Here is a 23,914-nt window from a genome sequence, read left to right as displayed (position 1 = left end):
TCTGGCATTATATTTTGTTATTCATTCGGGCTTCAAATCAACATATGGAGACTGGCATTAGCATTTTTTTACAAGTTCCAGATCTGTGCTACTTCAGTGAATTTTGTGTATGTTACCATATATCTAAAAAGCCAATGTTCATTTTTTGTGAAGTTTTCTATTTAAAAAAGATTTCAGAATCATTCAAATTATAGAAGAATTATTTTTCTATTAACACCAACATACCTCCTTTTCAGTCCCAAAGGATTGCCCAGAGTAGCTGAAAATTAATTTAAAACTACAATTTGTAAAATGCTGTACAGTAAAATGAAGTATACAAGCAATTCATAATTCAAAACATAATTAGAAAACAGGGATTTTACTGTTTTCTATTATTAACAGTCATCTTAAATGCATTTCCTACTCTCACTAGGGAGTCACAAGCATATTAATTCTGAGCAGCCTTTCAAAACCCTAAGTTCCTTGTGGGAAGTCCCTTCGGATTGACCCTTCCGGAGGTTTCAGATCAGCCTGCAATAAAGCCTGCTGGAGGGGAAAGTCAAAGCTTTCCTTGGGGTAGCCAGCACAGTAGCAAGGTGGAGACAGGACCATTTCTCATATACCCTTCTTTCTTTTCACTCCACTAGCCCTGTTATATAGTTCTTACAAAAGGTTCCTCTAAAAAAATCTCATTAAACTTCAACTCTACCCTCTCATTCTTTGGTTTCTCTTACTCGTCACCCGAAGTCACTATATCATGGAAAACAGTTCCTCTCAGATACTGGTTCGTTGGGGTCATCGACCTCCATTACATTTAACCCTTCAACTATAAACATTACCAACTTAATGAAAATTCATCTACATTCCTCATAATCATCGGCTACTCCCCCCTCTGTTATACACAAAACTTTAAATTTAGGTCTAGTTAATGTCAGGTCACCAACTCAAAAAAATTTGATCATGTCATTCCATTGTTGAAAAATGCTCACTGGTTGCCTATTCGTCATCGGATCACTTATAAAATCACTCTTCTTACATTTAAGACCTGACAGACCAATACACCAGCATTTATCAACAGAATTCTTATCCCATACGATCCCCCCAGAACTTTAAGGTCCTCACCTCAACATACTCAACGTCCCATCAATAAAAATAATTGGCACTCACTGTGCATATATTTTTTCGGTAACGGCACCATCTATTTGGAACTCTCTTCCATTATATTTAAGAGCTGAACAAAATTTGAACAAATTCAAGAGTAGCTTAAAATGCTTTCTTTTTAAAGATGCATACGATTAATGTATCACATACTCTTTTAATCTATTTTCAACTTTCACACATTTTAAACATTTCCCAATCCTTTTCCTTTGTTCCTTTCCTGTTTTATTTTTTAAGAATTGTAATTTTTTCCCTACTATCCTTTTAGCTTTACCCTCCCCCCTTCCCCCATGTAAGTCTATTTTTGTTCTGTTTTGTCTTTTGTTTATTTTTAATTATTATTGTACAACATTTTGAAATGTTATGTTAAGCGTTTTATCAATTTTAATAAACTATAAACTTTTATTGGAACAGGTAGTCTTTCAATTGCAATAATTGGCTTACTATCCATGTCAGCGAGAATTGTTTATCCAATAGCCAATGGTCAAGCCAGACAACCAATTTGCTCATTGTGGTACAGAATTGAATATTTATATTGCATAATCTGGTTTTGCCGAATGATGATTTCTCAGCAAAACATTAAATATATTTATTTAGCATAAAACTTGTAGTTGAAATAGAAGTCCAGAGAGTATACCCATACCAGTCCAACCATTATCATTTCTTCAGTTTTTCTGGTTGTTGCTATTGTAGCACTAGTCATATCATCCAGGGTTACAGCAGATTATGTTTTTACTCTTATTTAGCTATTTATTCTTTTAAATATTATTCATGTAGAGCAGGGATGTCAAAATCAGGCCTATGGGCCAAATCTGGCCCGCGGTGTAATTATATTTGGCCCGTGAGAAAATACAAAATGTCTTCTAGAGCTGGCTCGCTGGGTATGTTACATTACATTACATTACGGATTTCTATTCCGCCTATACCTTGCATTTCAAGGTGGATTACAAAAGATTTGACTGGACATTTTCCAGTGAAGATACAATTTTTTTTTTTTTTTTAACAGAGGAGAGATAGCTGGATAGAATCCTAGGGGAACTTACGGGTTGGATAGTAAACTAACAGTGCCAAACTGTGTGATATAAACAAATAGAATACAGTTAGGGTAGGTAAGATTACAATCTATTTTAGGGGTCTGTTTACTTGGAAGGTGTTTTGGGGGGGTTATTTGGGGGAGAATTATCTGGAGGTAGGTGAAGAGGGGTTAAGATATTTGGATGAATTTTTTGAAAAGCAGGGTTTTGATTTCTTTTCGGAATGTTTTGAGGTAGTCCGTTGTCAGCAGATTGGAGATGGAATGGTTGAGTTTTGCTGCTTGTGTTGCCAGAAGGTTGTCAGACATTTTCTTGCGTTGTGTGCCTTTAAGTGGGGGGAAGGCAAAAGGGTTCGGGGTTCTTCTGTGTCTTTAGATGGCGATCTGGTTTAAGCGGTTGTTTAGGTAGGGGGAAGAGCCGTGTAACACTTTGAATAATAGGCAGTGGAATTTGAATTGAATTCGTGCTTGTATGGGTAGCCAGTGAGAGTCTAAGAAGGCAGTTATGTGATCATATTTTCTAAGTGAGTAGATCAGTCTGAGGGCGATGTTTTGTATGGTCTGGAGTTGTTTTATCATAGTGGCTGGACAAGGAAGATAGAGGGAGTTGCAATAGTCCAGAAGACCTAAGACTAGGGATTGGACAATTAGTCTGAATTGTGCTGGGTTGAAGAATTTTCTGATTTTACGTAGATTTCTCATGGTTAGAAAAGCTTTCTGGGTTGTCTTGTTGATTTGGGACTGCATTGTGCAACATCTGTCTATTGTAACTCCTAGGAGTTTTAGTTCGGGTTGTATTGGGTATTTGGTATTTTTGATTTTCAATTCTGTGATGGTAGGAGTTTTGGCCTTTTCGAGCAAAAGGAATTTTGTTTTTTCTGAGTTTAGTTTTAGTTTGTGATCCATCATCCATTTTTCCACTGTATCTAAGGTTGTTTCCAGCTTTGCTGTGGTGTTGGTCTCTGATGGGTCGAAGGAGAGGAGTATGGTGATGTCGTCTGCGTAGCTGAAGGATGTGACATTTAGGTTATCTAAAGTGGCTCCTAGGGAGGAAATAAAGAGATTGAAGAGCATAGGTGAGAGAGGTGATCCTTGTGGAACTCAGCAGGGATTTGCCCATGGTTCTGATTTGATATCATTGTATTTTACCCTATAGGTTCTTGATTTGAGGAACCCTTGAAACCAATTGTATGTCAATGTAGGACAGCTATACTATCTTCACGATGTGTGTCAGTTGTTTTTAGACCTTTCACTTTTATTTATTTACTAGCTGATTACCTGGCGTTGCCAGGATATTTATTTATCCCAAAATGTCCCAGCCCCCACATGTCACCCCCCACACACACACACACACATGTCCCAAAGGAATGTCCCTCTCTATGGGACTGAATTTGGACTTAAACATCATCGGGAGGGTCATTATCTTTCATGTCTGATAATTTTTATGTCACCCCTCTTCCCAACCCACAGTATTTCACCCCCTTCCTACCCCCACAGTATTTTCCCCCAGATAGTAAGTCATATGTATACCAAGTTTGGTTGAAATCTCTCCATGCGTTTCAGTTATGCTGAATATTCATCCCAGCGAGCCCAAAAACATTATGTTGGTAGACACTAAAATCTGTTGTTTTTGATAATTTTTACATGTCACCCCCCTTCCCACCTCCACAGTATTTTTCCCCAGTTAGCAAGTGATATATATACCAAGTTTGATTGAAATCTGTCCATGCATTTGAGTTATGCTGGAATATACATACATACACACACACACACACAGATACCATATTTTTCGCTCTATAAGACGCACCTGACCATAAGATGCACCCACCTGTAGAGGAGGAAAAACAAAGAAAAAAAAATTCTGAACCAAATGGTGTGCCCTGTCCCCCTTCTGGTGGTCTAGTGGTAAGCCAGGACAGGGTACAGAGCACGTCTAATGGCAGCCAGCCAGCCAGAATCTCCCCTACTTTTTTTTTTTTTTTTGTGAAATCTCTATTAGGCAAAACCATAATGCATACAAGTACATCAATAGCACTCTAGCAGAACCAGTGCTGAATACAACCAAATACAGAATAACAATAACAAGATGACATAAAGATCAAGCATAATGTACAGTATCAGAACTCAAGGCATGCCCAATACAAAATTTTTGTTATGGCGAAATTGTACCCGTCCCCTGTGTACAACCCCTCCAGCAAAACAGAGAAAAACAGCCCCCACGAACCACAAAACCCTCCCATCCCTCCCCTCATTGTGTGGTAGCCACACCAGTACCTTTTTAAATCCCTCCCTCCCTTACTAGACTGCTGTCTAGATATTTTTATCATCCCCCTGGTACCTTTCTTCAGTTCTAGTAGAGCACTCAGCACTATTCTATAAACTAAGCACACAAATTGCTTGGCATGTAAATGCAAAGGGGCATTCATAGGGGAAGGGCATGGGAAGGTCTAACATTAATTTATACTTGAAAACAAATACTTGAAAACAAAAAAGAAGACCAAGCAGATCAGCTAACAGCTCATGAGAAAAAGTTGCATCATGAAGTTTGTACTGGACAATAAAAATGGGCCACCAGGTTGTAGATCTAAAGACAAATTACATGCATAAGTGCTGTATTTAGGTGTGTTCTCCCTCCAGCAGCCATAGACCTAGAAAAAAGCATTTCTCTCCTACAAGCGCACGGAGAAAAGAGAGGCAAAGGTAGAATATAGGACCAGGTCTACAGCGATCAAAATGGCAGTTAGGGAGGCAAAAGTTCGAGTGGAAGAAATTCTGGCAAAAAACATTAAAAAGGGGGACAAATCCTTCAGGTATATTAGTGACAGAAAAAGGAACACAGGCGGGATAGTACGCCTTAGAAGACCGGACGGAAGTTACGTGGAAGCAGATTCCGATAAAGCTGAACTACTGAATGAATACTTCTGCTCAGTCTTCACCTATGAGGCACCTGGACACGGTTCGCAGTTGAAGGCAACACAGAGCACAGAAGACCCGTTTCAGAATTTTGAGTTCACACCAGGTGAAGTTTACAGTGAACTGGCAAGACTCAAGGTGAACAAAGCCAGACAATTTGCATCCAAGAGTACTCAGAGAATTGAGCGATGTCCTGGCGAAACCGTTGGCTGAGCTATTCAATCTCTCCCTAAGTAAGGGGAAATTCCCCTGGACTGGAAATTAGCTAATGTCGTTCCTCTGCATAAAAAGGGTTGCAGGGCAGAGGCTGCGAATTATAAACCGGTGAGTCTCACATCAATAGTGTGCAAACTCATGGAAACACTAATTAAAAGCAAATTGAACACGATCTTGAATGAAGGGAATCTTCGGGATCCCAGTCAGCATGGATTCACCAAGGGTAGGTCCTGCCAATCCAATCTCATCAGCTTCTTTGACTGGGTAACAAGAAAGTTGGACTTGGGAGAGTCTTTGGACGTCGTGTACCTGGACTTCAGTAAAGCTTTTGACAGTGTCCCACACCGCAGACTACTAAGCAAGATGGAATCGATGGACTTAGGAAAGACACTAACTGCATGGGTCAATGATTGGCTGAGTGGTAGACTTCAGAGGGTGGTGGTTAATGGTACCCTCTCTAAAACATCAGAGGTGACCAGTGGCGTGCCGCAGGGCTCGGTCCTGGGTCCACTCCTTTTCAACATATTCATAGGGGATCTCACTCAAGGGCTTCAAGGTAAAATAACACTATTCGCCGATGACGCCAAACTATGTAATATAGTAAGTGAATGCAGAATTATATGGCGCAGGACCTGCTTACATTGGAAAGTTGGTCCTCAACCTGGCAGCTAGGCTTCAATGCTAAGAAATGTAAGGTCATGCACCTCGGAAGCGGAAATCCATGCAGGACGTACTTCTTGAACGGAGAAACTTTAACTAGGACTTCAGCAGAACGAGATTTAGGAGTAATCATCAGTGCAGACATGAAAACTGCCAATCAAGTGGAGAAGGCTTCATCTAAGGCAAGGCAGATATTGGGTTGTATCAATAGAAGTTTCGTCAGCCGAAAGCCTGAAGTCATAATGCCGTTGTACAGGGCCATGGTGAGACCTCATCTGGAGTATTGTGTGCCATTCTGGAGGCCACATTATAGTAAAGATGTGCGCAGAATTGAATCTGTTCAGCAGACGGCCACCAGGATGATCTCGGGGCTCAAGGGTCTCTCGTACGAAGAGACACTGAACAAATTGCAGCTCTACACTCTCGAGGAACGTAGGGAGAGGGGAGACATGATCAAAACATTTAAGTACCTCACGGGACGTGTCGAAGTGGAAGATGATATTTTCTTTCTCAAGGGGCCCTCGGTCACAAGAGGGCACCCGCTCAAACTCAGGGGCGGAAAATTTCATGGCGACACCAGAAAGTATTTCTTCACAGAGAGAGTGGTTGATCATTGGAACAAGCTTCCAGTGCAGGTGATCGAGGCAGACAGCATGCCAGACTTTAAGAATAAATGGGATACCCATGTGGGATCCCTACGAGGGTCAAAATAAGGAAATTGGGTCACTAGGGCATAGATAGGGGGTGGGTAAGCAGAGTGGGCAGACTTGATGGGCTGTAGCCCTTTTCTGCCGTCATCTTCTATGTTTCTACGTGGGCACACCTAAAAGAGGTTGCGTTGACACCAATTTAACAAGTATTCTGTAAGAACACTTATTCGTGTAAATATTCTCAAGCTCTCACTTTACATTGCCTGCAAGTCTGTTCTAAATTCTGGCATCCAATTTTAGAATTGCCCGCAAGGTATCATTGTTGCATGATAGTCTTTCCCCACCATTAGTGAATGCTGTCTATGGGCTAGATTCACTTAGCCCACCGATCGTGTTTGCGATAGTGTACCGACCTGATTCACTAACCTCTGTGCCGATCATCCTCCAATCTGATCCAATCCGTGCATGCAATGAGGGGAAACAGCATGCAAAGTAAGAAAGCAGCGATTCACTAACCAAAATATGGAACACCGACTGAACTGGCTGATCAACAAAGAAGCGACTGCTGGGGATCAGTCGCTCACGTCCTTTCTGACTATCGCCTTGTAAAGATTTCTTTAATACTGATCAATAACGCTGTTTCCTGTGCATCAAAATCTCAAAGCACAAGCAACAAATATGCCTTTAAAAAAATTAGTTTTGTCTTTTCAGCTGCAGCTATAGTGTCTTCCTTTTATATCCGTGATCCATATTTTCTTGCCCCTTTAGCACACTTCCCGATTGCCGCCCTGTTCTCTGCCCTGACTCTCCTGCTCTCTGCTGCCCTGTTCTCTGCCCCAACTCTCCTGCTCTCTGCCGCCCCGCTCTCTGCCCTGATTCTCCTCTTGCCACCCTGCTTTCTGCCCCTTCTCTCCTGTTTGCCCTTTCACACAGTGTGAGCCTGTGGTTTTAACCCCATGGGTTTAAAGTGGGTTAAAACCACGGGCTCGCAAAGTAGTAAAAAATGTTTCCAGCTCTATAAGCATGTGCAGACCATCTACAGGCAAAGAAGATGGTCTGCGCATGTGTTAGGATCGCTCTCTAGTGATCCGTGTAGTCAGTGGGGGGTGGGGGGGGTGCCGCCTCCGTTCGGCCTACTTTGTATGCGGGCACATTGAGAATTGGTCGCCCGGCCTCAGATCACCCACAGATTGGATCCGTGAGCTTAGTGAATCTAGCCCCATATCATCCCTATTCTGGGATTATATGAGGGAATGGAAGACCTGATTTGGAAATTCAGTCAAGCTCCTATAATTGGTATTTTACAGCACTTCCACTGAGCCTCAAGGCTGGCTCTTTCCTTCATTTCTTACAGAATATTTTAAATTGGTAGTGTACTCCAGGTTACTGAACACAAGACACGTTTTGCAGAGTGGAATATAGGGGCTGAGCAGATAAATCACTTAACAGCTTTTATTTTTTCGATTCTTGTATTTTCTGGATCAAGTGGCATTGTCATGATCTAACAGCAAAGTTTCTAGTGCAATATGTGTGTCATTCTGGACAGTAGGGTATTCCCCCCCAGGCTTGCGAGCCTATCAAAAGGAATCTATTCCAGGTTTTCAACTCCTCCTCCTCTAGAGGGCTCTGCTATCCCCTTCAGTGTTTCCTTTTGCATGCGAGTTGGAAGGTATCTTTCTGATCTGGAGGAGGAGGGGAGAATACCCTACTGTCCAGAATGACACACCTATCTACTAGAAAAGATATTAGCAAGGTTTTTGTTTGAGGAAAGGAGTTGAGTTGCGGACAGAACTGTTTGTTTCTGAATTCTTTATTTGAACAAATAACAATTTGACACTTTTTCCCCAGGTTATAAACTCAGCAGAAATAGAAATTCTGACAGACGTGGATATCGCTTTAGGAGAACAAGCAACTGAAGAGAAAACCCCAAGTGTGCCAGAGCAGAGAACACCTGATAGTCCAGATGCTTTTGCTGCTGTGCCAAATGAAGAGTCTTCAGATAATGGTCTGTCAAACTTGATGGAAGCTGAAACAGAAGAACGTACCGTTCCCACTAATGTGTCACCCAATATGACTGTTTCAGCAGAGGAAGGAGAGGAAGTAGCACATGAGGTGCTTCAGGCTTCCATTGCTCTTGGTCGAGGTGCTTTGGCTGTGGTAGAGCTTGAGGATGTATCAGCCCTTCAGCACAGAGAAGGACAAAAGAGACCATTGGAAGACCAGCCAGAAGAGTCCACTTTGGAGAAGGAGCAGTTCATGCAGTGTTCTGGGGAGAAAGTTACAGAAAGCAGCTCTGAGGAAATAGAGGCTGAAGTGCCAGTACTGGACAGAAGGGGTTTCCGAAGAAAGGCCAAGACAGACAAAGGAACTGCCAAGAAAAGGAGTAAAGTGCAAGCTTAATGCTGGAAATGATAGCTCTTGATGATAAACCACTTGGTATTTGTAATAAAAGTTGTAGAATTTTTTTTTTAAAGCTGTTAAAAAGTTGGGGACACAAGATCCTGATGTTTGTACTGTTGACTTTCCACACTCTGGGTAAAGTTATTGACACAAGATATGTTGCTTTCTGTTCAAGCTTGTTTTGTCTCTCCTTTTAACAGTTATGTTTTATCAACATCTCTGGATTCTTTTAAAACAAATTGACTAAACAAGAGGCTGTGTGAAATGTATCCACTTAGATGTCACTCAATTTCACAACCATACGTTGGCAAATGTGTAAAGATTCTCCAATACCTAATGAATGGGGCTCATATAAAAATTGAACTAAACTTTCATTTTATTTTCTTGCCTGTGTGTCAGCTTTTGAATTGGCTAGAGGAGCTGAAAACCCTGAAGAGCTGAATGCACAATGCTCCTAAACCATAGAAAAATAAAAAAAAAAAACATGGTGGGAGTGTGTTTTTTTTAAACTGGTGATGCTCAGCACAATAGCATGCAAATTGTATGCATGCTATTCATATGGAGCAGCATAGTAAAAGTGGGAGGAACTGTGCCTCGCACCTGCTTAGAAGAGCAGTCGCTAGGCACAGATCCTCCTACCTTCTTGGGTTGCCATTCTTCTGCCCAGCGGGGCCAGTAGGGAAAGTCCTGAATTAGGGGAGGGGGGTTTTAGGGGCACAGCTTTTGTGCTTGTGTTGTGTCAGTGCAACAGCTGCGCCCATTAAAAAAAAAATTCCCCACCGAGCTGTCCAAACCACTTCATTCCCCTTCCCACTGAGACAACATCAAAAAAACACCTGGTAATCTAGTGTGCTGGCCCCAAGACCTTTGCCCCACCCAACTGTATGAAATGGGACCCCCCCCTTCCAACACCCCTTATCTTTTTGGTAGAAAAGTTCAGCAGGAGGGTGGCCTACTCCCTGGTACATCCTGGGATGCACTAGGAGGGGCCTAATACCATAGGCACTGAGAGGAACCTATGATATTAGGCCCCTTCCTAGTGTATTCCAGGATGTACTGGGCAATGGTAGGCTGCCATTTTGAAGAGTCAGGTCCGAGGCGGAGGGAGTGGGCTTCCCTCCCTCCAAACTTTTCTACCAAAAGGTGTGAGTGGAGTGAGGGTCTTTGGGCCAGCCCACCAGGTGGGTTTTTTTTCTTGTGTTGGGGAGCTCAGCAGGAGGAGAGACCCGGGGGGTTTGGATAGCTCTGGGTGGGAGGTATTAGGGGTCTTTTTTTTAATGGGCAGGCAGGAGGGGATTTTTTGTGGATGTGAGCTATCATATAACCTTATATCTGTGTTGCCTGATTGGTAGTTAATCTTTACAGATGGGTTATATCTTACTGTAACCAGCAGGTGGAGACTAAGACAAAAACTTAGTTGTAGTATATTGAGACTCCCCCTACCAACCCAGTCTTTTCTCAGTCTCCAGCAGAGTGGTAAGACTAAATTGGCTCCCCCTGTTAAGGCTGTTGGAATTTGTTTTAGGGTCCCCTGGGTCCCCTTTAGTGCCAGACAGAGCTTGGCTGGGTCCTATTTGGGGTTCCGTCCGACCTCGGGGGTATTAAACCCGGTGGGTTGCATGCTGGGTCCCTCCCCCTGCTTTCCTCCACCTCCCCACATTTTTGTTGAGGTGCCTCAGCTGGCAGCCTGGCCACCGATACTGGTCAGGCCTCCATCTTAGAGCGCCAGTAGAGTCTGTTCTGGGGAAAAAAAAATTCTGAGGCTGTGCTGGTCTAAATGGCTCATTTCCCTTTAAAATTGTTGTTTTCTCAACTAACCGGCACTTCTATTACAGCTAGAGCGATTTTCATCACAATGAGCACTTTGCAAGGGAAAAAGGGCTCATTGTGCTCCAGACGCGACACACTCACGGCCAGCTTGTGCAAGTGTTGTAGAGGGCCGGAGTGGTGGGGGATCCTTGTTGGCATCAGGTGCCGGCGGCCAGGAAACCCCAGGCTTCCCCCAACGTTCACGCAGGATGTTCCCCAGCTACCGATGGATTCTCTTATCGCGGCTGCTGGCTCACCTGCTTTAGTAGCTAGGGACAGTTCACAAGCTTTCCAGATGCTACAGGCCTCTGGAGCCCTGATTTTGGCAGGAAACACCTCCATTATCTCAGTGTCCTCAGATGACCTTCCCCCTATATTGGAGAAATGGGCAGGTTTGTGCTGGGTCCCCTGCTGTGGCAGGGAGTCCCTTGAGGCCAGAGGGTTGTACCCCCCTCTACTCCTCTCTTGTCCAATCAGATTTTTGTCACGAGGAGCAGGATGTAGTTGATGAGAACCTGGACCTTTGGGGAGATCTCCAGGATCCTCTTGGGGGGGTGGGTTTGAGTGCTCGCCTGCTGGCGAGGATGCATCCGTAGTGCGCATTTTTCAGCGGGATGAGCAAATTCTTCAGGTCTCTGTGTTGAGGTTTGAGGACTCCGTGTCAGAGCGCCCGCGTACAGTGGACCCCTTGCTCCGGGGGATCCGTTCCGCTTCCCACTCTCCCTATGCATCAGAATAATTGGGGTATGCTTGCACAGTGGCAGGTGCTGGAGGCACCCTTTTGCTTTACACGTTTCACAGTCCGCCTGTATCCCATCCCGGAAGGGGGATTGGAACACTTTGAAGTTGCCGGTGGTGGACACAGTGGCGATGTGTGGCGGGCCGGTTTGCTCGGGTATGTTTTTGCTGGGCTGAGCGTGTCCTTGACCGTGCATCTGATAATTGAGACTGTATTTTTCGCTCCATAAGACGCACCCTAGATTTAGAGGAGAAAAACAAGACTGTTCCAGCCTGTTACCTCATGGGCTGGGTAGGGAGCAGAGCTGATCAGCAGCACAGCGAGAAGGGTGAGCGCTTGCGGCAGGATGGCTATATAATCGTGGCTTCTTCCTTTACGGAGCAGCGTGGGACAAGGCAGGAAGCGAAAAGTTCGCACCTGCCTTCTGCGCTACTCTGATGCTGCTGCCGCCAGAGGAATTAAGGGTGTGTATTTATGTATTTGCTCCATAAGACGCACCCTTATTTCCACACACTTTTGGGGGGAAGAAAAAATGCGTCTTATAGAGCAAAAATACGGTAGTAGAGCAGGAAGTCGCCAAAATTAAGATGCTTCTTATCTCGGATGCCATGTATGACCTCTTGTGAGCTTCTGCCGAGTCTTATGGCTTTTGGAGTGGCAGTATGCCGTACCTTGTGGCTTCATGCATGGTCGGCAGATGTGGCATCCAAAGCTAAGCTGACGAAATTCCCCTTTCAGGGGTCTTTCTTGTTTTTAGAGGATTTGGACAAGTTGGTTCAGACCTTAACAGATTCTAAAGTGCCTTGTTTGCCTGAAGATAGGGCTAAGCTGCTGGCTCCTGGTGCTGCTGCTCGAGGGCGTGGGCATGATTTCTGCTGTCTCCACCCTGTACAGTCGAGGGGCCACTTCATTTCAGGCCACTCACTGGGTCTCTCCCTGAGGCTGGTTCTTCCAGCGCATGCAGTCCTTTCGAGGGGGCCTGCCGGGGTGCTGGTAGTGCCCCCTCCAGTTCCCCTGCAGCCTGTCCTGCCCAATAACTTCTTGCCGGCACCTTCTCTAATTCCGGTGGGCGCCTAGCTGCGCGATTTTTATCCAAAGTGGGCAGAGATCATGTCCGATCAGTGAGTTCTGGAGGTGATTCGGGACGGATATACTCTGGCCCGCTCTATGCCAGATCTTTTTCTCGCTTCTCCCTGTCAGGCAGTGTGGAAGAAGCAGGCCTTTTGCCAGACCCTTCAAAGATTACTAGATCTCAAAGCAGTAGTCCCAGTACCCCCTCAAGAGTGGTGCACAGGCAGGTACTTGATTTACTTTGTGGTGCCCAAGGAAAAAGGGACCTTTCAGCCCATCTTAGATTTGAAAGGGGTCAACAGGGCTCTCAAAATTCCATCCTTTCGCATGGAAACTCTGTGGTCTGTGATTCTGGTGGTCCAGGGGAGTATCTGAGTTCTCTCGGTATGACCGAGGCCTACTTGCATGTTCCAATTTGGGCCTCCCATCATCGCTTCCTGCGCTTTGTGATATTGGGGCAGCACTATCAGTTCTGTGCGCTTCCCTTTGGTCTGGCCACAGCTCCGCGGATGTTCACCAAGGTTATGGTGGTCGAACCAGAATACCCTCTTCTGGTTCATTCCTACCTGGACTGGTTGATTCGAGCAAAGTCATTGCAGGAGAGCATCCGGGTCATGGCTCGAGTGGTGTAGTTCCTGCAGTCACTGGGTTAGGTTGTCAATCTTTCCAAGAGCTGGTTGGCCCCCTTTCAATGCCTGGAGTACCTTGGGGTTCTGTTCGACACCTCCTTGGGGAAGGTCTTCCTCCCAGAGGCCTGGGTAAGCAAATTGCAAGCTCAGATTCACTTGCTTATGGCATCCTCACATGTAGGATTTCCTCCAAGTCTTGGGGTTGATGGCGGCTTCCCTATATGTGGTTTGGTGGGCTCATGCCCATATGGGTCCTCTTCAGTATGCTCTTCTTCGGAGGTGGGCGCCCCAGAAGCACGGTCTGGACTTCCCTGTACCTCTTTGGGGCTTAGCTCGCTGCAGTCTTCGTTGGTGGCTCTAGACCTCTCATCTAGTTCAAGGGGTGAGTCTGGATCAGCCACAGTGGACGGTGCTTCTCACGGATGGTAGTCTCCTTGGTTGTGAAGCTCAGTGTCTAGGTCACTCAGCTCGGCACCTGGTCCACGGAGGAGGCATCCTGATTGATAAATGTGCTAGAGACCAGAGCCATCCATCTGGCATTGGTAGCTTTCTAGTCCTTGACGGGCAAGTTGGTCCGAGGCTTCTCGGATAATGCCACAGTGGTGGCATATGTCATTCATCAGGGGGGCACCAAGAGTTCTCTGGTGGTGCAGGAAGTGGCTCTGCTCATGGTCTGGGCAGAGTCTCATCTTCAGGACATCTCAGCCTCCCACATAGCAGGAGTGGAGAATGTTCAAGCAGACTTTCTCAGTTGTCACGTGCTAGATCCCAGAGAGTGGTATCTAGGTCACGCAGCCTTCCAGTTTATAGTGCAGTCTTGGGGTCAGCTCCTCATGGATCTGATGGCCATGAGTGTCAACGCCAAAATACCCCGCTTCTTCAGTCGTCGCAGAGACGGTCGGGCTGAGAGGCTAGATGCTCTGGTTCAGCCATGGCCGATGGAGGGACTTCTGTACCTTTTTCCTCCATGGCCCTTGGTGGGCAGAGTTCTGCGCATTGTTAGGCATCTAGGCCTAGTGATTCTAGTGGCCCCGGACTGGCCCAGGCCTCCGTGGTATGCGAATCAGGTTTAGCATCTGGTGGTGGATCCTCTGCCTCTTGACCAACCTCCTGATGCAGGGTCCCATTCCAGTGTTCGAACTGGGTCCTTTCTGTCTTACGGCTTGGCTCTTGAAAGGGAACGCTGAGGTAAGAAGGGGTATTCAGATAAAGTGATCTCTACCCTCTTGGGGTTCCGGAGAATTTCCACTTTTCGGGCTTATGTGCGGGAGTAATGTGCTGCGCTTAGAGTGGTCTCTTTTAGCGCTTCCCTGCATAGCATAGCATAGTTCTTGCAGGATGGCCTGGACAGGTGCCTAGTTTGGTCTTCTCTCAGAGTTCAGCAGCTAACTACCATTCCTGATGTCGTTCGCTTCTTGTGGGCGGTCAAATTGCTCAAGCCTCCCCTGGTCTTATCCATGTTGGTGCGCCCATCTTTTGATCGTTTGGCACCTGCTCGTTGAAGGACCTTACCCTTAAATCAGTCTTCTTGGTGGCTATTACATCTGCTAGATGGGTTTCTGAGCTGCAGGCTTTCTCAGCTTTCTCCCTTCTTTGAGTTCTCTAGGGAGCGGGTTGTGTTGTAGCTGGTTCCCTCCTTTCATGCCAATCAGTCATTGGTACTCCCAGTGTTGGGTAGTCGGGAGGGGTCTTCAGAACAGAAACAGTTGCGCAAGTTGGATGTCTGTCAGGTCCTTCGCTCTTATGTGCAGAGGACCCAGGAGATTAGGAAATCAGATAATCTCTTTGTCCTCCTAGTGAGGGGATGGAGCTTCCAAGGCTACCATTGTGCGCTGGATCAAGGAGACTATTTTGTCCACATCTCTTCAGAAAAAGCCTGTTCTGGAATTTCTTAAGGCTCATTCCACTCAGGGTCAGGCAGCTTCTTGGGCTGTCTTCTCTTGTGCCTACAGTGGATATCTGTAAGGCTGTAGACCGGTCTTCTCTGCATTCCTTTGTCAGATACTACCGTGTGGATATTCAGGTGCGTCGGGACATGGTGTTCGGTGAGCGTGTTCTGGTGTCGGCCCTTCGGGGGGTCCCACCCTTGATGGGTACTGCTTTTGTATGTCCCATCTGTAAAGATTAACTGTACCAGTCTATCAGACAACACAGAAGAAGAAATTAGGTTCTTACCTTCTAATTTTGTTTCTTGTTAGCCTGTAGACTGTGGTCCATCATGCCCAGCAGTCCGCTCCCGCTGCGGCCCTTAGGTCAAAGATCAGTGCCCTAACTTGAGTCTAGCCTTACCTACGTATGTTCTGGTGCAGCAGAAACTTGTCTAACTTTGTCTTGAATCCCTGAAGGGTGTTTTCCCCTATAACATGAGACTTTCAATTTTACAATACAAGACTCTTTGATTAAAAATGGATTAGAGATAATCTCTTGCACTCTTAATGGATTAGATTTATTAGACTGTTTAAATTGTATACTGTTCTATCGCCCTCCCAGATCTTGGGCCCAGACAGTTTTTTTATGAATTTATTTTTAATAATTCATTAATTGCCCCCCACTATCTGTTGTTAGGTGATATTAATCTCCATCTGGAAATAGATTATAATCCAGATGTGAATGATTTAAATATTTTTTAAGCTACCTTAGGCTTTCATATTTCACAAATTTCTCAAACTCAAAGATGGTCACCAACTTGACATGATTTCCATAACTACTAAAACACTACTCACCTAAAATTGAATTACGAGGAGGATGTTGGTCACAGACCCCTTGGTCCGACCACTACATATACTACTTTCTTCTAGATTGGCCTGTGCAATCAAACTCAATCTTGACACAATAAAAACAAAAAAAATTTAGTTAGAAAATCTCCAGACCCCATCGAATTTTGGAAGTACGCAGATTCATTCTTAGAAAACAATACTTCTGAATTTCCATCTAATTGGAACAACAACTGTAATACCATCTTAGACGAAATTGCCCCTAAGCACTCCATAAAAAGACATTCAGATGATGCTAAAAAGTGGTATGATATTGAACTATTGGAAATGAAGCATTCCGTAAGACGCCTCGAGAAAAAATGGATAAAATCTAAACTAGCCGAGGATAAAGTAAAATGGAGACTAGAAGTTAAAAATTATAAACTTATGTTAAGGGACAAACGAAAAACTTATTATTCAGCTAAAGTTGGTGCTACTACTTGTAATGTTAAAAAAAACTATTTCAATTAGTCAATAATACATTCAATGTAACACAAAAGAAACAATCTTTTTGGTCACCTCTCCCATCCGCAGATGATTTAGCCAATTTTTTAGTTCCAAGGTATTACTTTGAGATCTTCATTTTCATCTAGCCACTTGAATGTGGACTTAAACCTTAATCTTAATGATGAAGAAGAGGTTCATGCTGACCTGTGTTGGTTTACTTTTGATAAACCAGAATGGCACGATTTTTCCAACTTATTTCATAAATATGCTCAATCATACTGCTGGCTTGATTCCTGTCCTCCAGATTTGATGGTTGTTGCTCTCTCAAATTTTAAATTGAAGTTATTTGAATGGATTACCGACTCCCTGGATATAGGAAAATTTCCTTCAGATGCTGGTAATATAATTACCCCGATAATTAAAAATATTAAGGAATCTATTTCTATGCTTACCAATCACAGACCAATAGCATCTATTTCCTTTTTTGTTAAAATCATGGAAGGTCTGGTTCATATCCAATTGACCAAACATCTTGAGCAACACACTGTATTCCATGATTCACAATCAGGATTTAGATCTTACTTCAGCACCGAAACGGTGATAGCTGCATTATTGGATTATTTAATAAGCCGCCTAAGTAAAGGCAAAAGCGCACTAGTGGTTCAATTCGATCTTAGTAGCGCCTTTGATCTAGTAGATCATCCTATTTTATTAATTTGTTTGGATACTCTGGGCCTTCAAGGAAATGTTTACTCCTGGTTCAAAGGTTTTCTGGAGTCCAGACTGTACCACCTCTCTTCAATCTGGAATAACCCATGTGGTGTTCCTCACTTTCACCTACACTATTCAATGTTTATCTTTCATCATTGGGCTCATGTTTGAGCAACCTGGATGTAGAATTGTTTAGTTACGCTGACGACATTACCTTTTACTTCAGCCATATCCCAGATTACCACTAAAGTTGAAATTGTAATGAAACAGATGGAATCCTGGATGAAAAAATTTAAACAAACTAAACTCTGGCAAAACAAAAAGCTTTTCGGGGCGACTCCTAGTAATATTTCTTTTGAACCTTCTATTAGTATAAATTCAACTCAGTATATAATTCATCCAACGATTAAAATTTTGGGAGTTATTTTAGACCAGCATCTTACAATGCATGCTCATATAGATGCTGTAGTGCGCAAATGCCACTTCACATTATGGAAATTGCGAACAATTAGATTTTATTTTGAATTTACTGCTTTTAGGTTACTGGTTCAATCATTACTACTGAGTCTTCTCAATTATTGTAATATTATCTATTTGACAGTCGCCAAGAAAGAATTAGCAAGACTTACAATAATACAGAATATAGCGGTCAGAATGATTTATGGCCTGAAGAAATTTGATAATGTTACACCCTTTTATCACAAATTGCATTGGCTGCGGGTTCTAGTATTTTTCACGGCAGGGTTTTAGGTCTATACATGTTCCAACAGTTGTTACCATGAGTTTTGTTGTTTTTAACCTCCTGTTCAGAGTGTTTTTACTGTTCTCAGTTTAGTATTTTCCTAGGTTCTGCTTGGCTCTTCGGCAGATTGGGTTGGTAGGGGGAGCCTCAGCTAATATACTACAACTAAGTTTTGGTCTCAGTCTCCAACAGCTGGTCACAGTGAGATATAACCCATTTGTAAAGATTAACTGTACTGCTCTACAGGCTAACAGAAAGAAAATTAGCAGGTAAGAACCTAATTTCTCCTTTCCTGTCAGTGCCTGAGCCAATCAGTGCTCAGGAAAATAAGGCTACACTAGCTCAGACCCTGCCGTTAAAGTTTACATGGGAAACAATGTGTTTCCTTACTGTGCATTACATGGAGTGCTTATTGTAATGCTAATGAGCTCCTTGTAATGCATTAGCATAGAATTCTTGGTGGATGCTGACAGGCAGTAGCAGCCATGGAGATCCCTTTTGTGCATCGGTAGGACAGCTTTCCATGCAGCTAAGACTGCTTTAAACTGCCTACAGAAAGCTTTTGAGCCATAGGCGACTTGATAGTGCTAAGCAGATAGAAACTTGCATTGGTAATGTGTGTTAAGTGGGTCCCGTCTATACATGGGATACAAAGGCCTGGGAGTGAGATGACCTTTGCTGGGCTTCAAAGCAGTTGCCTTGACAGAGGTGTACTCCAGCTTTTGGATGAGAGGGTCTCCTGGCATACATGCCATCTGATGGATGTGAATACGAAAGGGAGCAGGCAGGTAAGGGAAACAAACAAAAACAAAGATACTTGTCATCAGCAGTCCTTTTTTGTCCTGATAATGGTACCTTATATTGTTTGCTGTGTTTCCACCTGCCTTTTACTTTCAGTCAGTATGGTAAATATGAGTACATAGGAGCCATTTTCAGACTCAAATTATTTAAAACAAACACAACTAAGTGACGGAAATTTACATCATTCACCACTCATGAAAGCATGGAACATCATGAAACAGATCCTATGGTAAGGCACTTTTGGATGGCAGACGGTTTTATTTGGCATACAGACTTAACAGTAATTTTTGTTTTCATAGTTTTAATCCCTCCCCTCCTGATTCTTACCATCTCACCATAGTCAGACCTTTCCCCGCACATCTTCCTTATAACACATGGCTGGGTTTATAGCTTTACTGTATCTTCTCCATGACTGGACTTTAACATCTCGGTCCTATTCCCTTCCCTTTTTCTGGATACTTTTTTACCTGCAGTCTTTGTACCTTTTTTATGGCCTATGTACCTGCTTTTTTTTGGATGCTGGCAGAACATTGCCTGAAACGTATATTTGTAAATTGGAAAATCCTAGTTTACAGATGTACTTGTACTCCCCCCCACCTCCACCAAAGGGAACATGCTTTCAGGGACACCTCCTGGGAATGTGACTGAATAGGCATGTAGTAATCTTACAGTATGTAAACTTTTAGCCTAATTGATGGTGGGCTGTTTTCAGAGACATGATGGATGCAGGTTGAAACCCTTTATACCTGCTTAAAATGAGAGAATGGACAGCTTGTCTCATCCTAGCTCTGGGATTTATTTTTTTAGTTTTATTTTTAGACATTTGCTTTCATTTCTAGTCAGAGCTGTCATCAAAATGGCTACCATGAGTTCCTGTTGTAGTCTCGAGACTACAACGGGAACTCATGGCAGCCATTTTGATGACAGCTCTGCACAGGGCAGGAGCATAGGAAGGTTGCTCTTGTTCCGCGTCACTACTAGACCACCACGTAAGGTTTGGGGAGGTTTGGGCAGCCGGCAAAAAGAAAGGAACCCCCCCCCCCCCCCACACACACACACAAATAATCGAATTTGTGAGTAGGGAAACTGAAGCCAGAGGGAGAGCTGTAAACGGGTACTTATTTTGTACCTAGGGCAATGAAGACTTAATTGACTTGCCCAGTCACAAAGAGCACAATTCCCCTGATTCTCAGGTCACTGCACTAACCATCAGGCTGCACCTCCGCTCTTAAGAGAGGTGGTTTTAATTTCAAAACATTTTTATTGTTATAAGTAGATAATATATAATCAATACATTTATATTCCATATATTCAGACTGGCACTGCCTCAAGATCTTTTTTTTTTCCCAGAACAGACTCTACTGGCTCTCTAAGCCATATGCCTTGCTGGTAGTGGTGGCAAGGCTTACAGCTGAGGCACTTCTAGAAAAAAATATGGTGGGGGGGGAGGGACTCAACTCATCACCTAATGTGACACCCTTGAGGTTGGATGGACCCCCGAAAGGGTCTGCCTAAACTCTGTCCGGCACCAGACAGGGACAAAACGGCCACTATGCAAATTCCAACAGGCCTACACTAACCCAGGGAAGACAGCAATCTCTTACCACCTGCTGAGACTGAAAAAAGACTGGTCAGATTAGGGGGAAGCACAGCTACTTATATTGCAATCAAAGGTTTTTTTTAAAATCTGTCTCCATCTGCTGGTCAGGAGGAGGTATTGCCCATCAGTGAAGCTATACTGGTTTGGAGAGGTGCTAAACAATTGTTTGTTTTTTATGGTCCTTCTGTTTACTGTACCCATATCTCTTTCATTTGAAAGGAAACGCCAGAATGAGAGAGCATAGGACGAAGTTAAGAAGTGATAGGCTCAGGTATAATCTAAGGGAATATTCCTGGTAGAGGTGGTGGAGATAAAGACTGTCTGAATTCAAGAAAGCATGGTATAGGCACATATCTTAGGGAGAGAAGGAAATAGTGGCAGACTGGCTGGGCCATTTGTTCTTTATCTGCCATCATGTTTCTAGTGCAAAAGGTATACGAGTCTTGAACCAGTGGTTTATTCACCTCTACTCATGTGTTTGTGTAGAAAGTATCATCTACATTTTTTGGCTCTGCCTCCACTATTCTCTGCTCCTCAGTTTCTCCTACACATGAGTTGAAGGTGCCTTTCTGATCTACTCTCTCTGGTTTGTTATTTTGGGGCATTTTGGTGCCACAGCAGTCCCTGGGGCAGCTCTGCCTGGATAAAAACACAAACTCTCACTTTTAGAGGGCTGTAGCTGGGATGGCAACCCTTTATTTCAGGGTACCTACCTAGCCAGCCTGCACTACGCTTTTGGTGGCTTGCTTCTAATAATAATAACAGTTTATATACCGCAGGACCGTGAAGTTCTATGCAGTTTACAATGATTATAAGGTATTACAGATCGAGAGGAATAAACAAAGTTCAGAGTTGGTGAATAACAGTTCTAAAGATCATTTGTATAGATCAGTTACCTAAGTACTTCAGGAACAGATGTGTTTTTAGGCGTTTGCTGAATTCCCTATAAGTAGTAGGCATGAGCAGTTGTTCCAGGTCTTTACCCCATAATGCTGCTTGATGTGAGAAGATGTTGGTGATGACTTTTAAATTTACAACCTCTAACCGGTGGAGAAACAAAGTTCGGATGTAAAGTTCTCCTGAATCTGTTGGTTGTGAAGGAGAAAAGATCTGTTATATATTTAGGGGCTAAGCCGTAAAGTACCTTGAAGCAAAAACAACCATTCTTGAATTTCACACATGCCTCCATTGGCAGCCAGTGCAGAAGTCGGTAGGAAGGTGTCAGAAGATCAAACTTCTTCAGTCCGAAAAGTAAACTAACCGCTGCATTTTGTACCAGTTGTAATCGCCGCATGTTCTTCTGGGAGAGCGCCAAGTAGGCGATGTTAAATTGAGTTGACTCAGTATGAGGGATTGTACCAGAATTCTAAATGATGAGACATCGAAGTAAGCTCTGATGGACCGAACCTTCCAGAAGGTGAGAAAGATCTTTCTAATCAGGGAGTCTACCTGGTCTTTCATGGTCAGGCTCTGGTCCAGTGTTACTCCCAATATCTTCATAGTGGGTTGAATGGGATAACTAAGATTATTGATGCACAAAAGATACTTTGGTGTCAAGTGGGCATGGCGATGCTATAAAAAATTTTGTTTTCTCTGAATTTAGCTTCTAGTCAGTACCAGAGCTGAAGTGCAGGCTGTGTGACATCTGTGTTGGTTTCAAGGACTTTTTCGGTTGCTGGTTGCATGCCCCTCCTTCCCCCTGAAGATGGGGTCTGGGGTCTCACTGGCAGCCTGAAGAAGCAAGCATCTGGAACTATTTTTACATACTTGTCTGAGGCAGTGGTCTTTGCCATCATCCAGCTGCTGTTTTAGCTGAAGCAGTCGCAGTACCAGGAGAACTATGAGTTAGAGAATGACATGGGACCAAATTTTTCCCCATCCCTGCAGGAACTCAATTGCCCTGTCCCGATGAGTTTTGTCACACTCTCTGTCCCATTCCTGTAAGCTCTGCTTTAACTGCACAAGACTCGAATACATATGATTTAGACTCGAATACATATGATTTAAAAGTGTTCGAGGCTTGTGCAGATGACAGCGCTTGCAGGAATGGGGCAGGAGCAGGAAAAGAACTCAACGCGGGGACGGGGAAAAATTTGTCCCCGTGTCATTCTCTATGGTGAGTATTGCAAATTGTAGGCTGTGGGAGATATTGTCGATTGGAGAGTTTCTGGGATTTGGGTTCCCTTCCTCCAAAAAACCCTTTCCAACATTTATTTAGCTCGCCAATGCTGTTTTTTTGGCACTAAAATGCTGCCACAGTGGCCATCTTGGATTTTTCAATCTTATTTTAAAAACCTCTATCAGCCTCAAAAACACATTGATTTTGATTACAATTGTTAGAGATGGACTCCTCATGCTATTTTACCCTTGATTCATGACAGAGTTGCACTGGATGATCGGCTGAAGAGTGTCCTTCCACATGCCGCAGGGCACTTGGGGAGGGGGAGGGGTGCACCTGCATTTTGAGCTTAGCCTCCTCTGGTCCCTTTATGGTGATGGAGTCGCAGGTGGCCCATTTTTGGGGGGGAAAAATCTCCCTGGAGCCATTGGACAGTACCTCAGCGTTTTTGGCAAAGCGCAGATAGATGCTTCTGAGCTCACGAGGAGACAAGGGGAGTCCTTGTAGGTATCCCCCTTTTATTTTCAAATTGGTAAATCTAAGATGGCTGCTGTGACAGCAGTTTTAGTGCCAAGAACAGCCCAGGGAGCTACACGGGGGTCCATAATCTAGCAATTTTAGAGGTCAGGGACCTTGACTCAACCCCAGAATCCAAACCCCCCCCCCAAAAACCCTGTTTTTAAACCCCCTCCCCCAATTTTGTTTTTGCAGGCATTAGCCTGTTACTGTGCAATGCTGGAAGCTGCAAGTTGCAAGTGCTGAAACGGCAGACAGCTTACAGGGAGAATGTCTGTCTACCAGCCTGGAATCAGGACTGCTTGTCCCTTCAGATTGCCTCTCATGCCTAACGAACTGGCTGGAGACCTCAAATTCCGCTGGACATCACACATGCACAAGGGGGAGGAAAGCAACTGACTGATCCTGGAAAAAACACTATGGAAATACTCAGCTTGCGCTCAAGCCCACTGCAGACAGAACTTGGGGCGAGCCTTGCTCCCAAGGGATCGGTCCCTGAGCCACTGAGCTGTTAGAGCAGGCTGTCCAAATGGGTGCACTACAAAGCAGATCCTCAATCGTCTGCACTATCCCGCAGCCCAAGATACCCCAAGATTGGGGTCTTCTGCAGCACCAAAAAGAAAGCCTCACAAACGGTAAGCAAAAACCAAAATCAATCGAAAAATAAACATGAGCTGAAAAGACAGGCTCCTACCATCTCACTTGTAGAGAGACAACTGAGGAATTAGAGCACAGCCCAGAGGGATAGGAGGCAGAACAAAAGAATGCTAATGAGGCTCTCTACAAGAATTCTCGCAAAAGGGTTGACTACCCAAAGGTTCAGGAATAAAGTGTCTTATCACACTAGAAATTAAATTAGATGTTACCATCTACAACCAGTTGTAACACTAATTTATAAGATTTAACTAGGAATAGAAAAGTAATTTTTTTTAGACAAAAGCATTCAAAATACTGTATAAAAAACAAAG

General features: G+C 43.9%; 1 protein-coding gene across 3 annotated transcripts in view; it reads left to right on the top strand.

The window, feature by feature from the left end:
- The window catches only part of FAM169A (family with sequence similarity 169 member A), a 157,039-nt gene extending 147,543 nt beyond the window's left edge, over positions 1-9,496 (top strand). For all 3 annotated transcript variants that reach the window (XM_033929293.1, XM_033929295.1, XM_033929294.1), the window contains exon 13: positions 8,458-9,496. In XM_033929293.1, coding sequence (XP_033785184.1) covers positions 8,458-9,009 — 552 coding nt within the window. In that variant the 3' untranslated portion in view covers positions 9,010-9,496. The remainder of the gene's footprint in view (positions 1-8,457) is intronic.
- Positions 9,497-23,914: the final 14,418 nt, after the last annotated feature.

The sequence above is a fragment of the Geotrypetes seraphini genome, chromosome 1, assembly GCF_902459505.1.
Source record: "Geotrypetes seraphini chromosome 1, aGeoSer1.1, whole genome shotgun sequence".
Taxonomy (NCBI): domain Eukaryota; kingdom Metazoa; phylum Chordata; class Amphibia; order Gymnophiona; family Dermophiidae; genus Geotrypetes; species Geotrypetes seraphini.
This window is presented reverse-complemented; position numbering and strand designations above follow the sequence as displayed.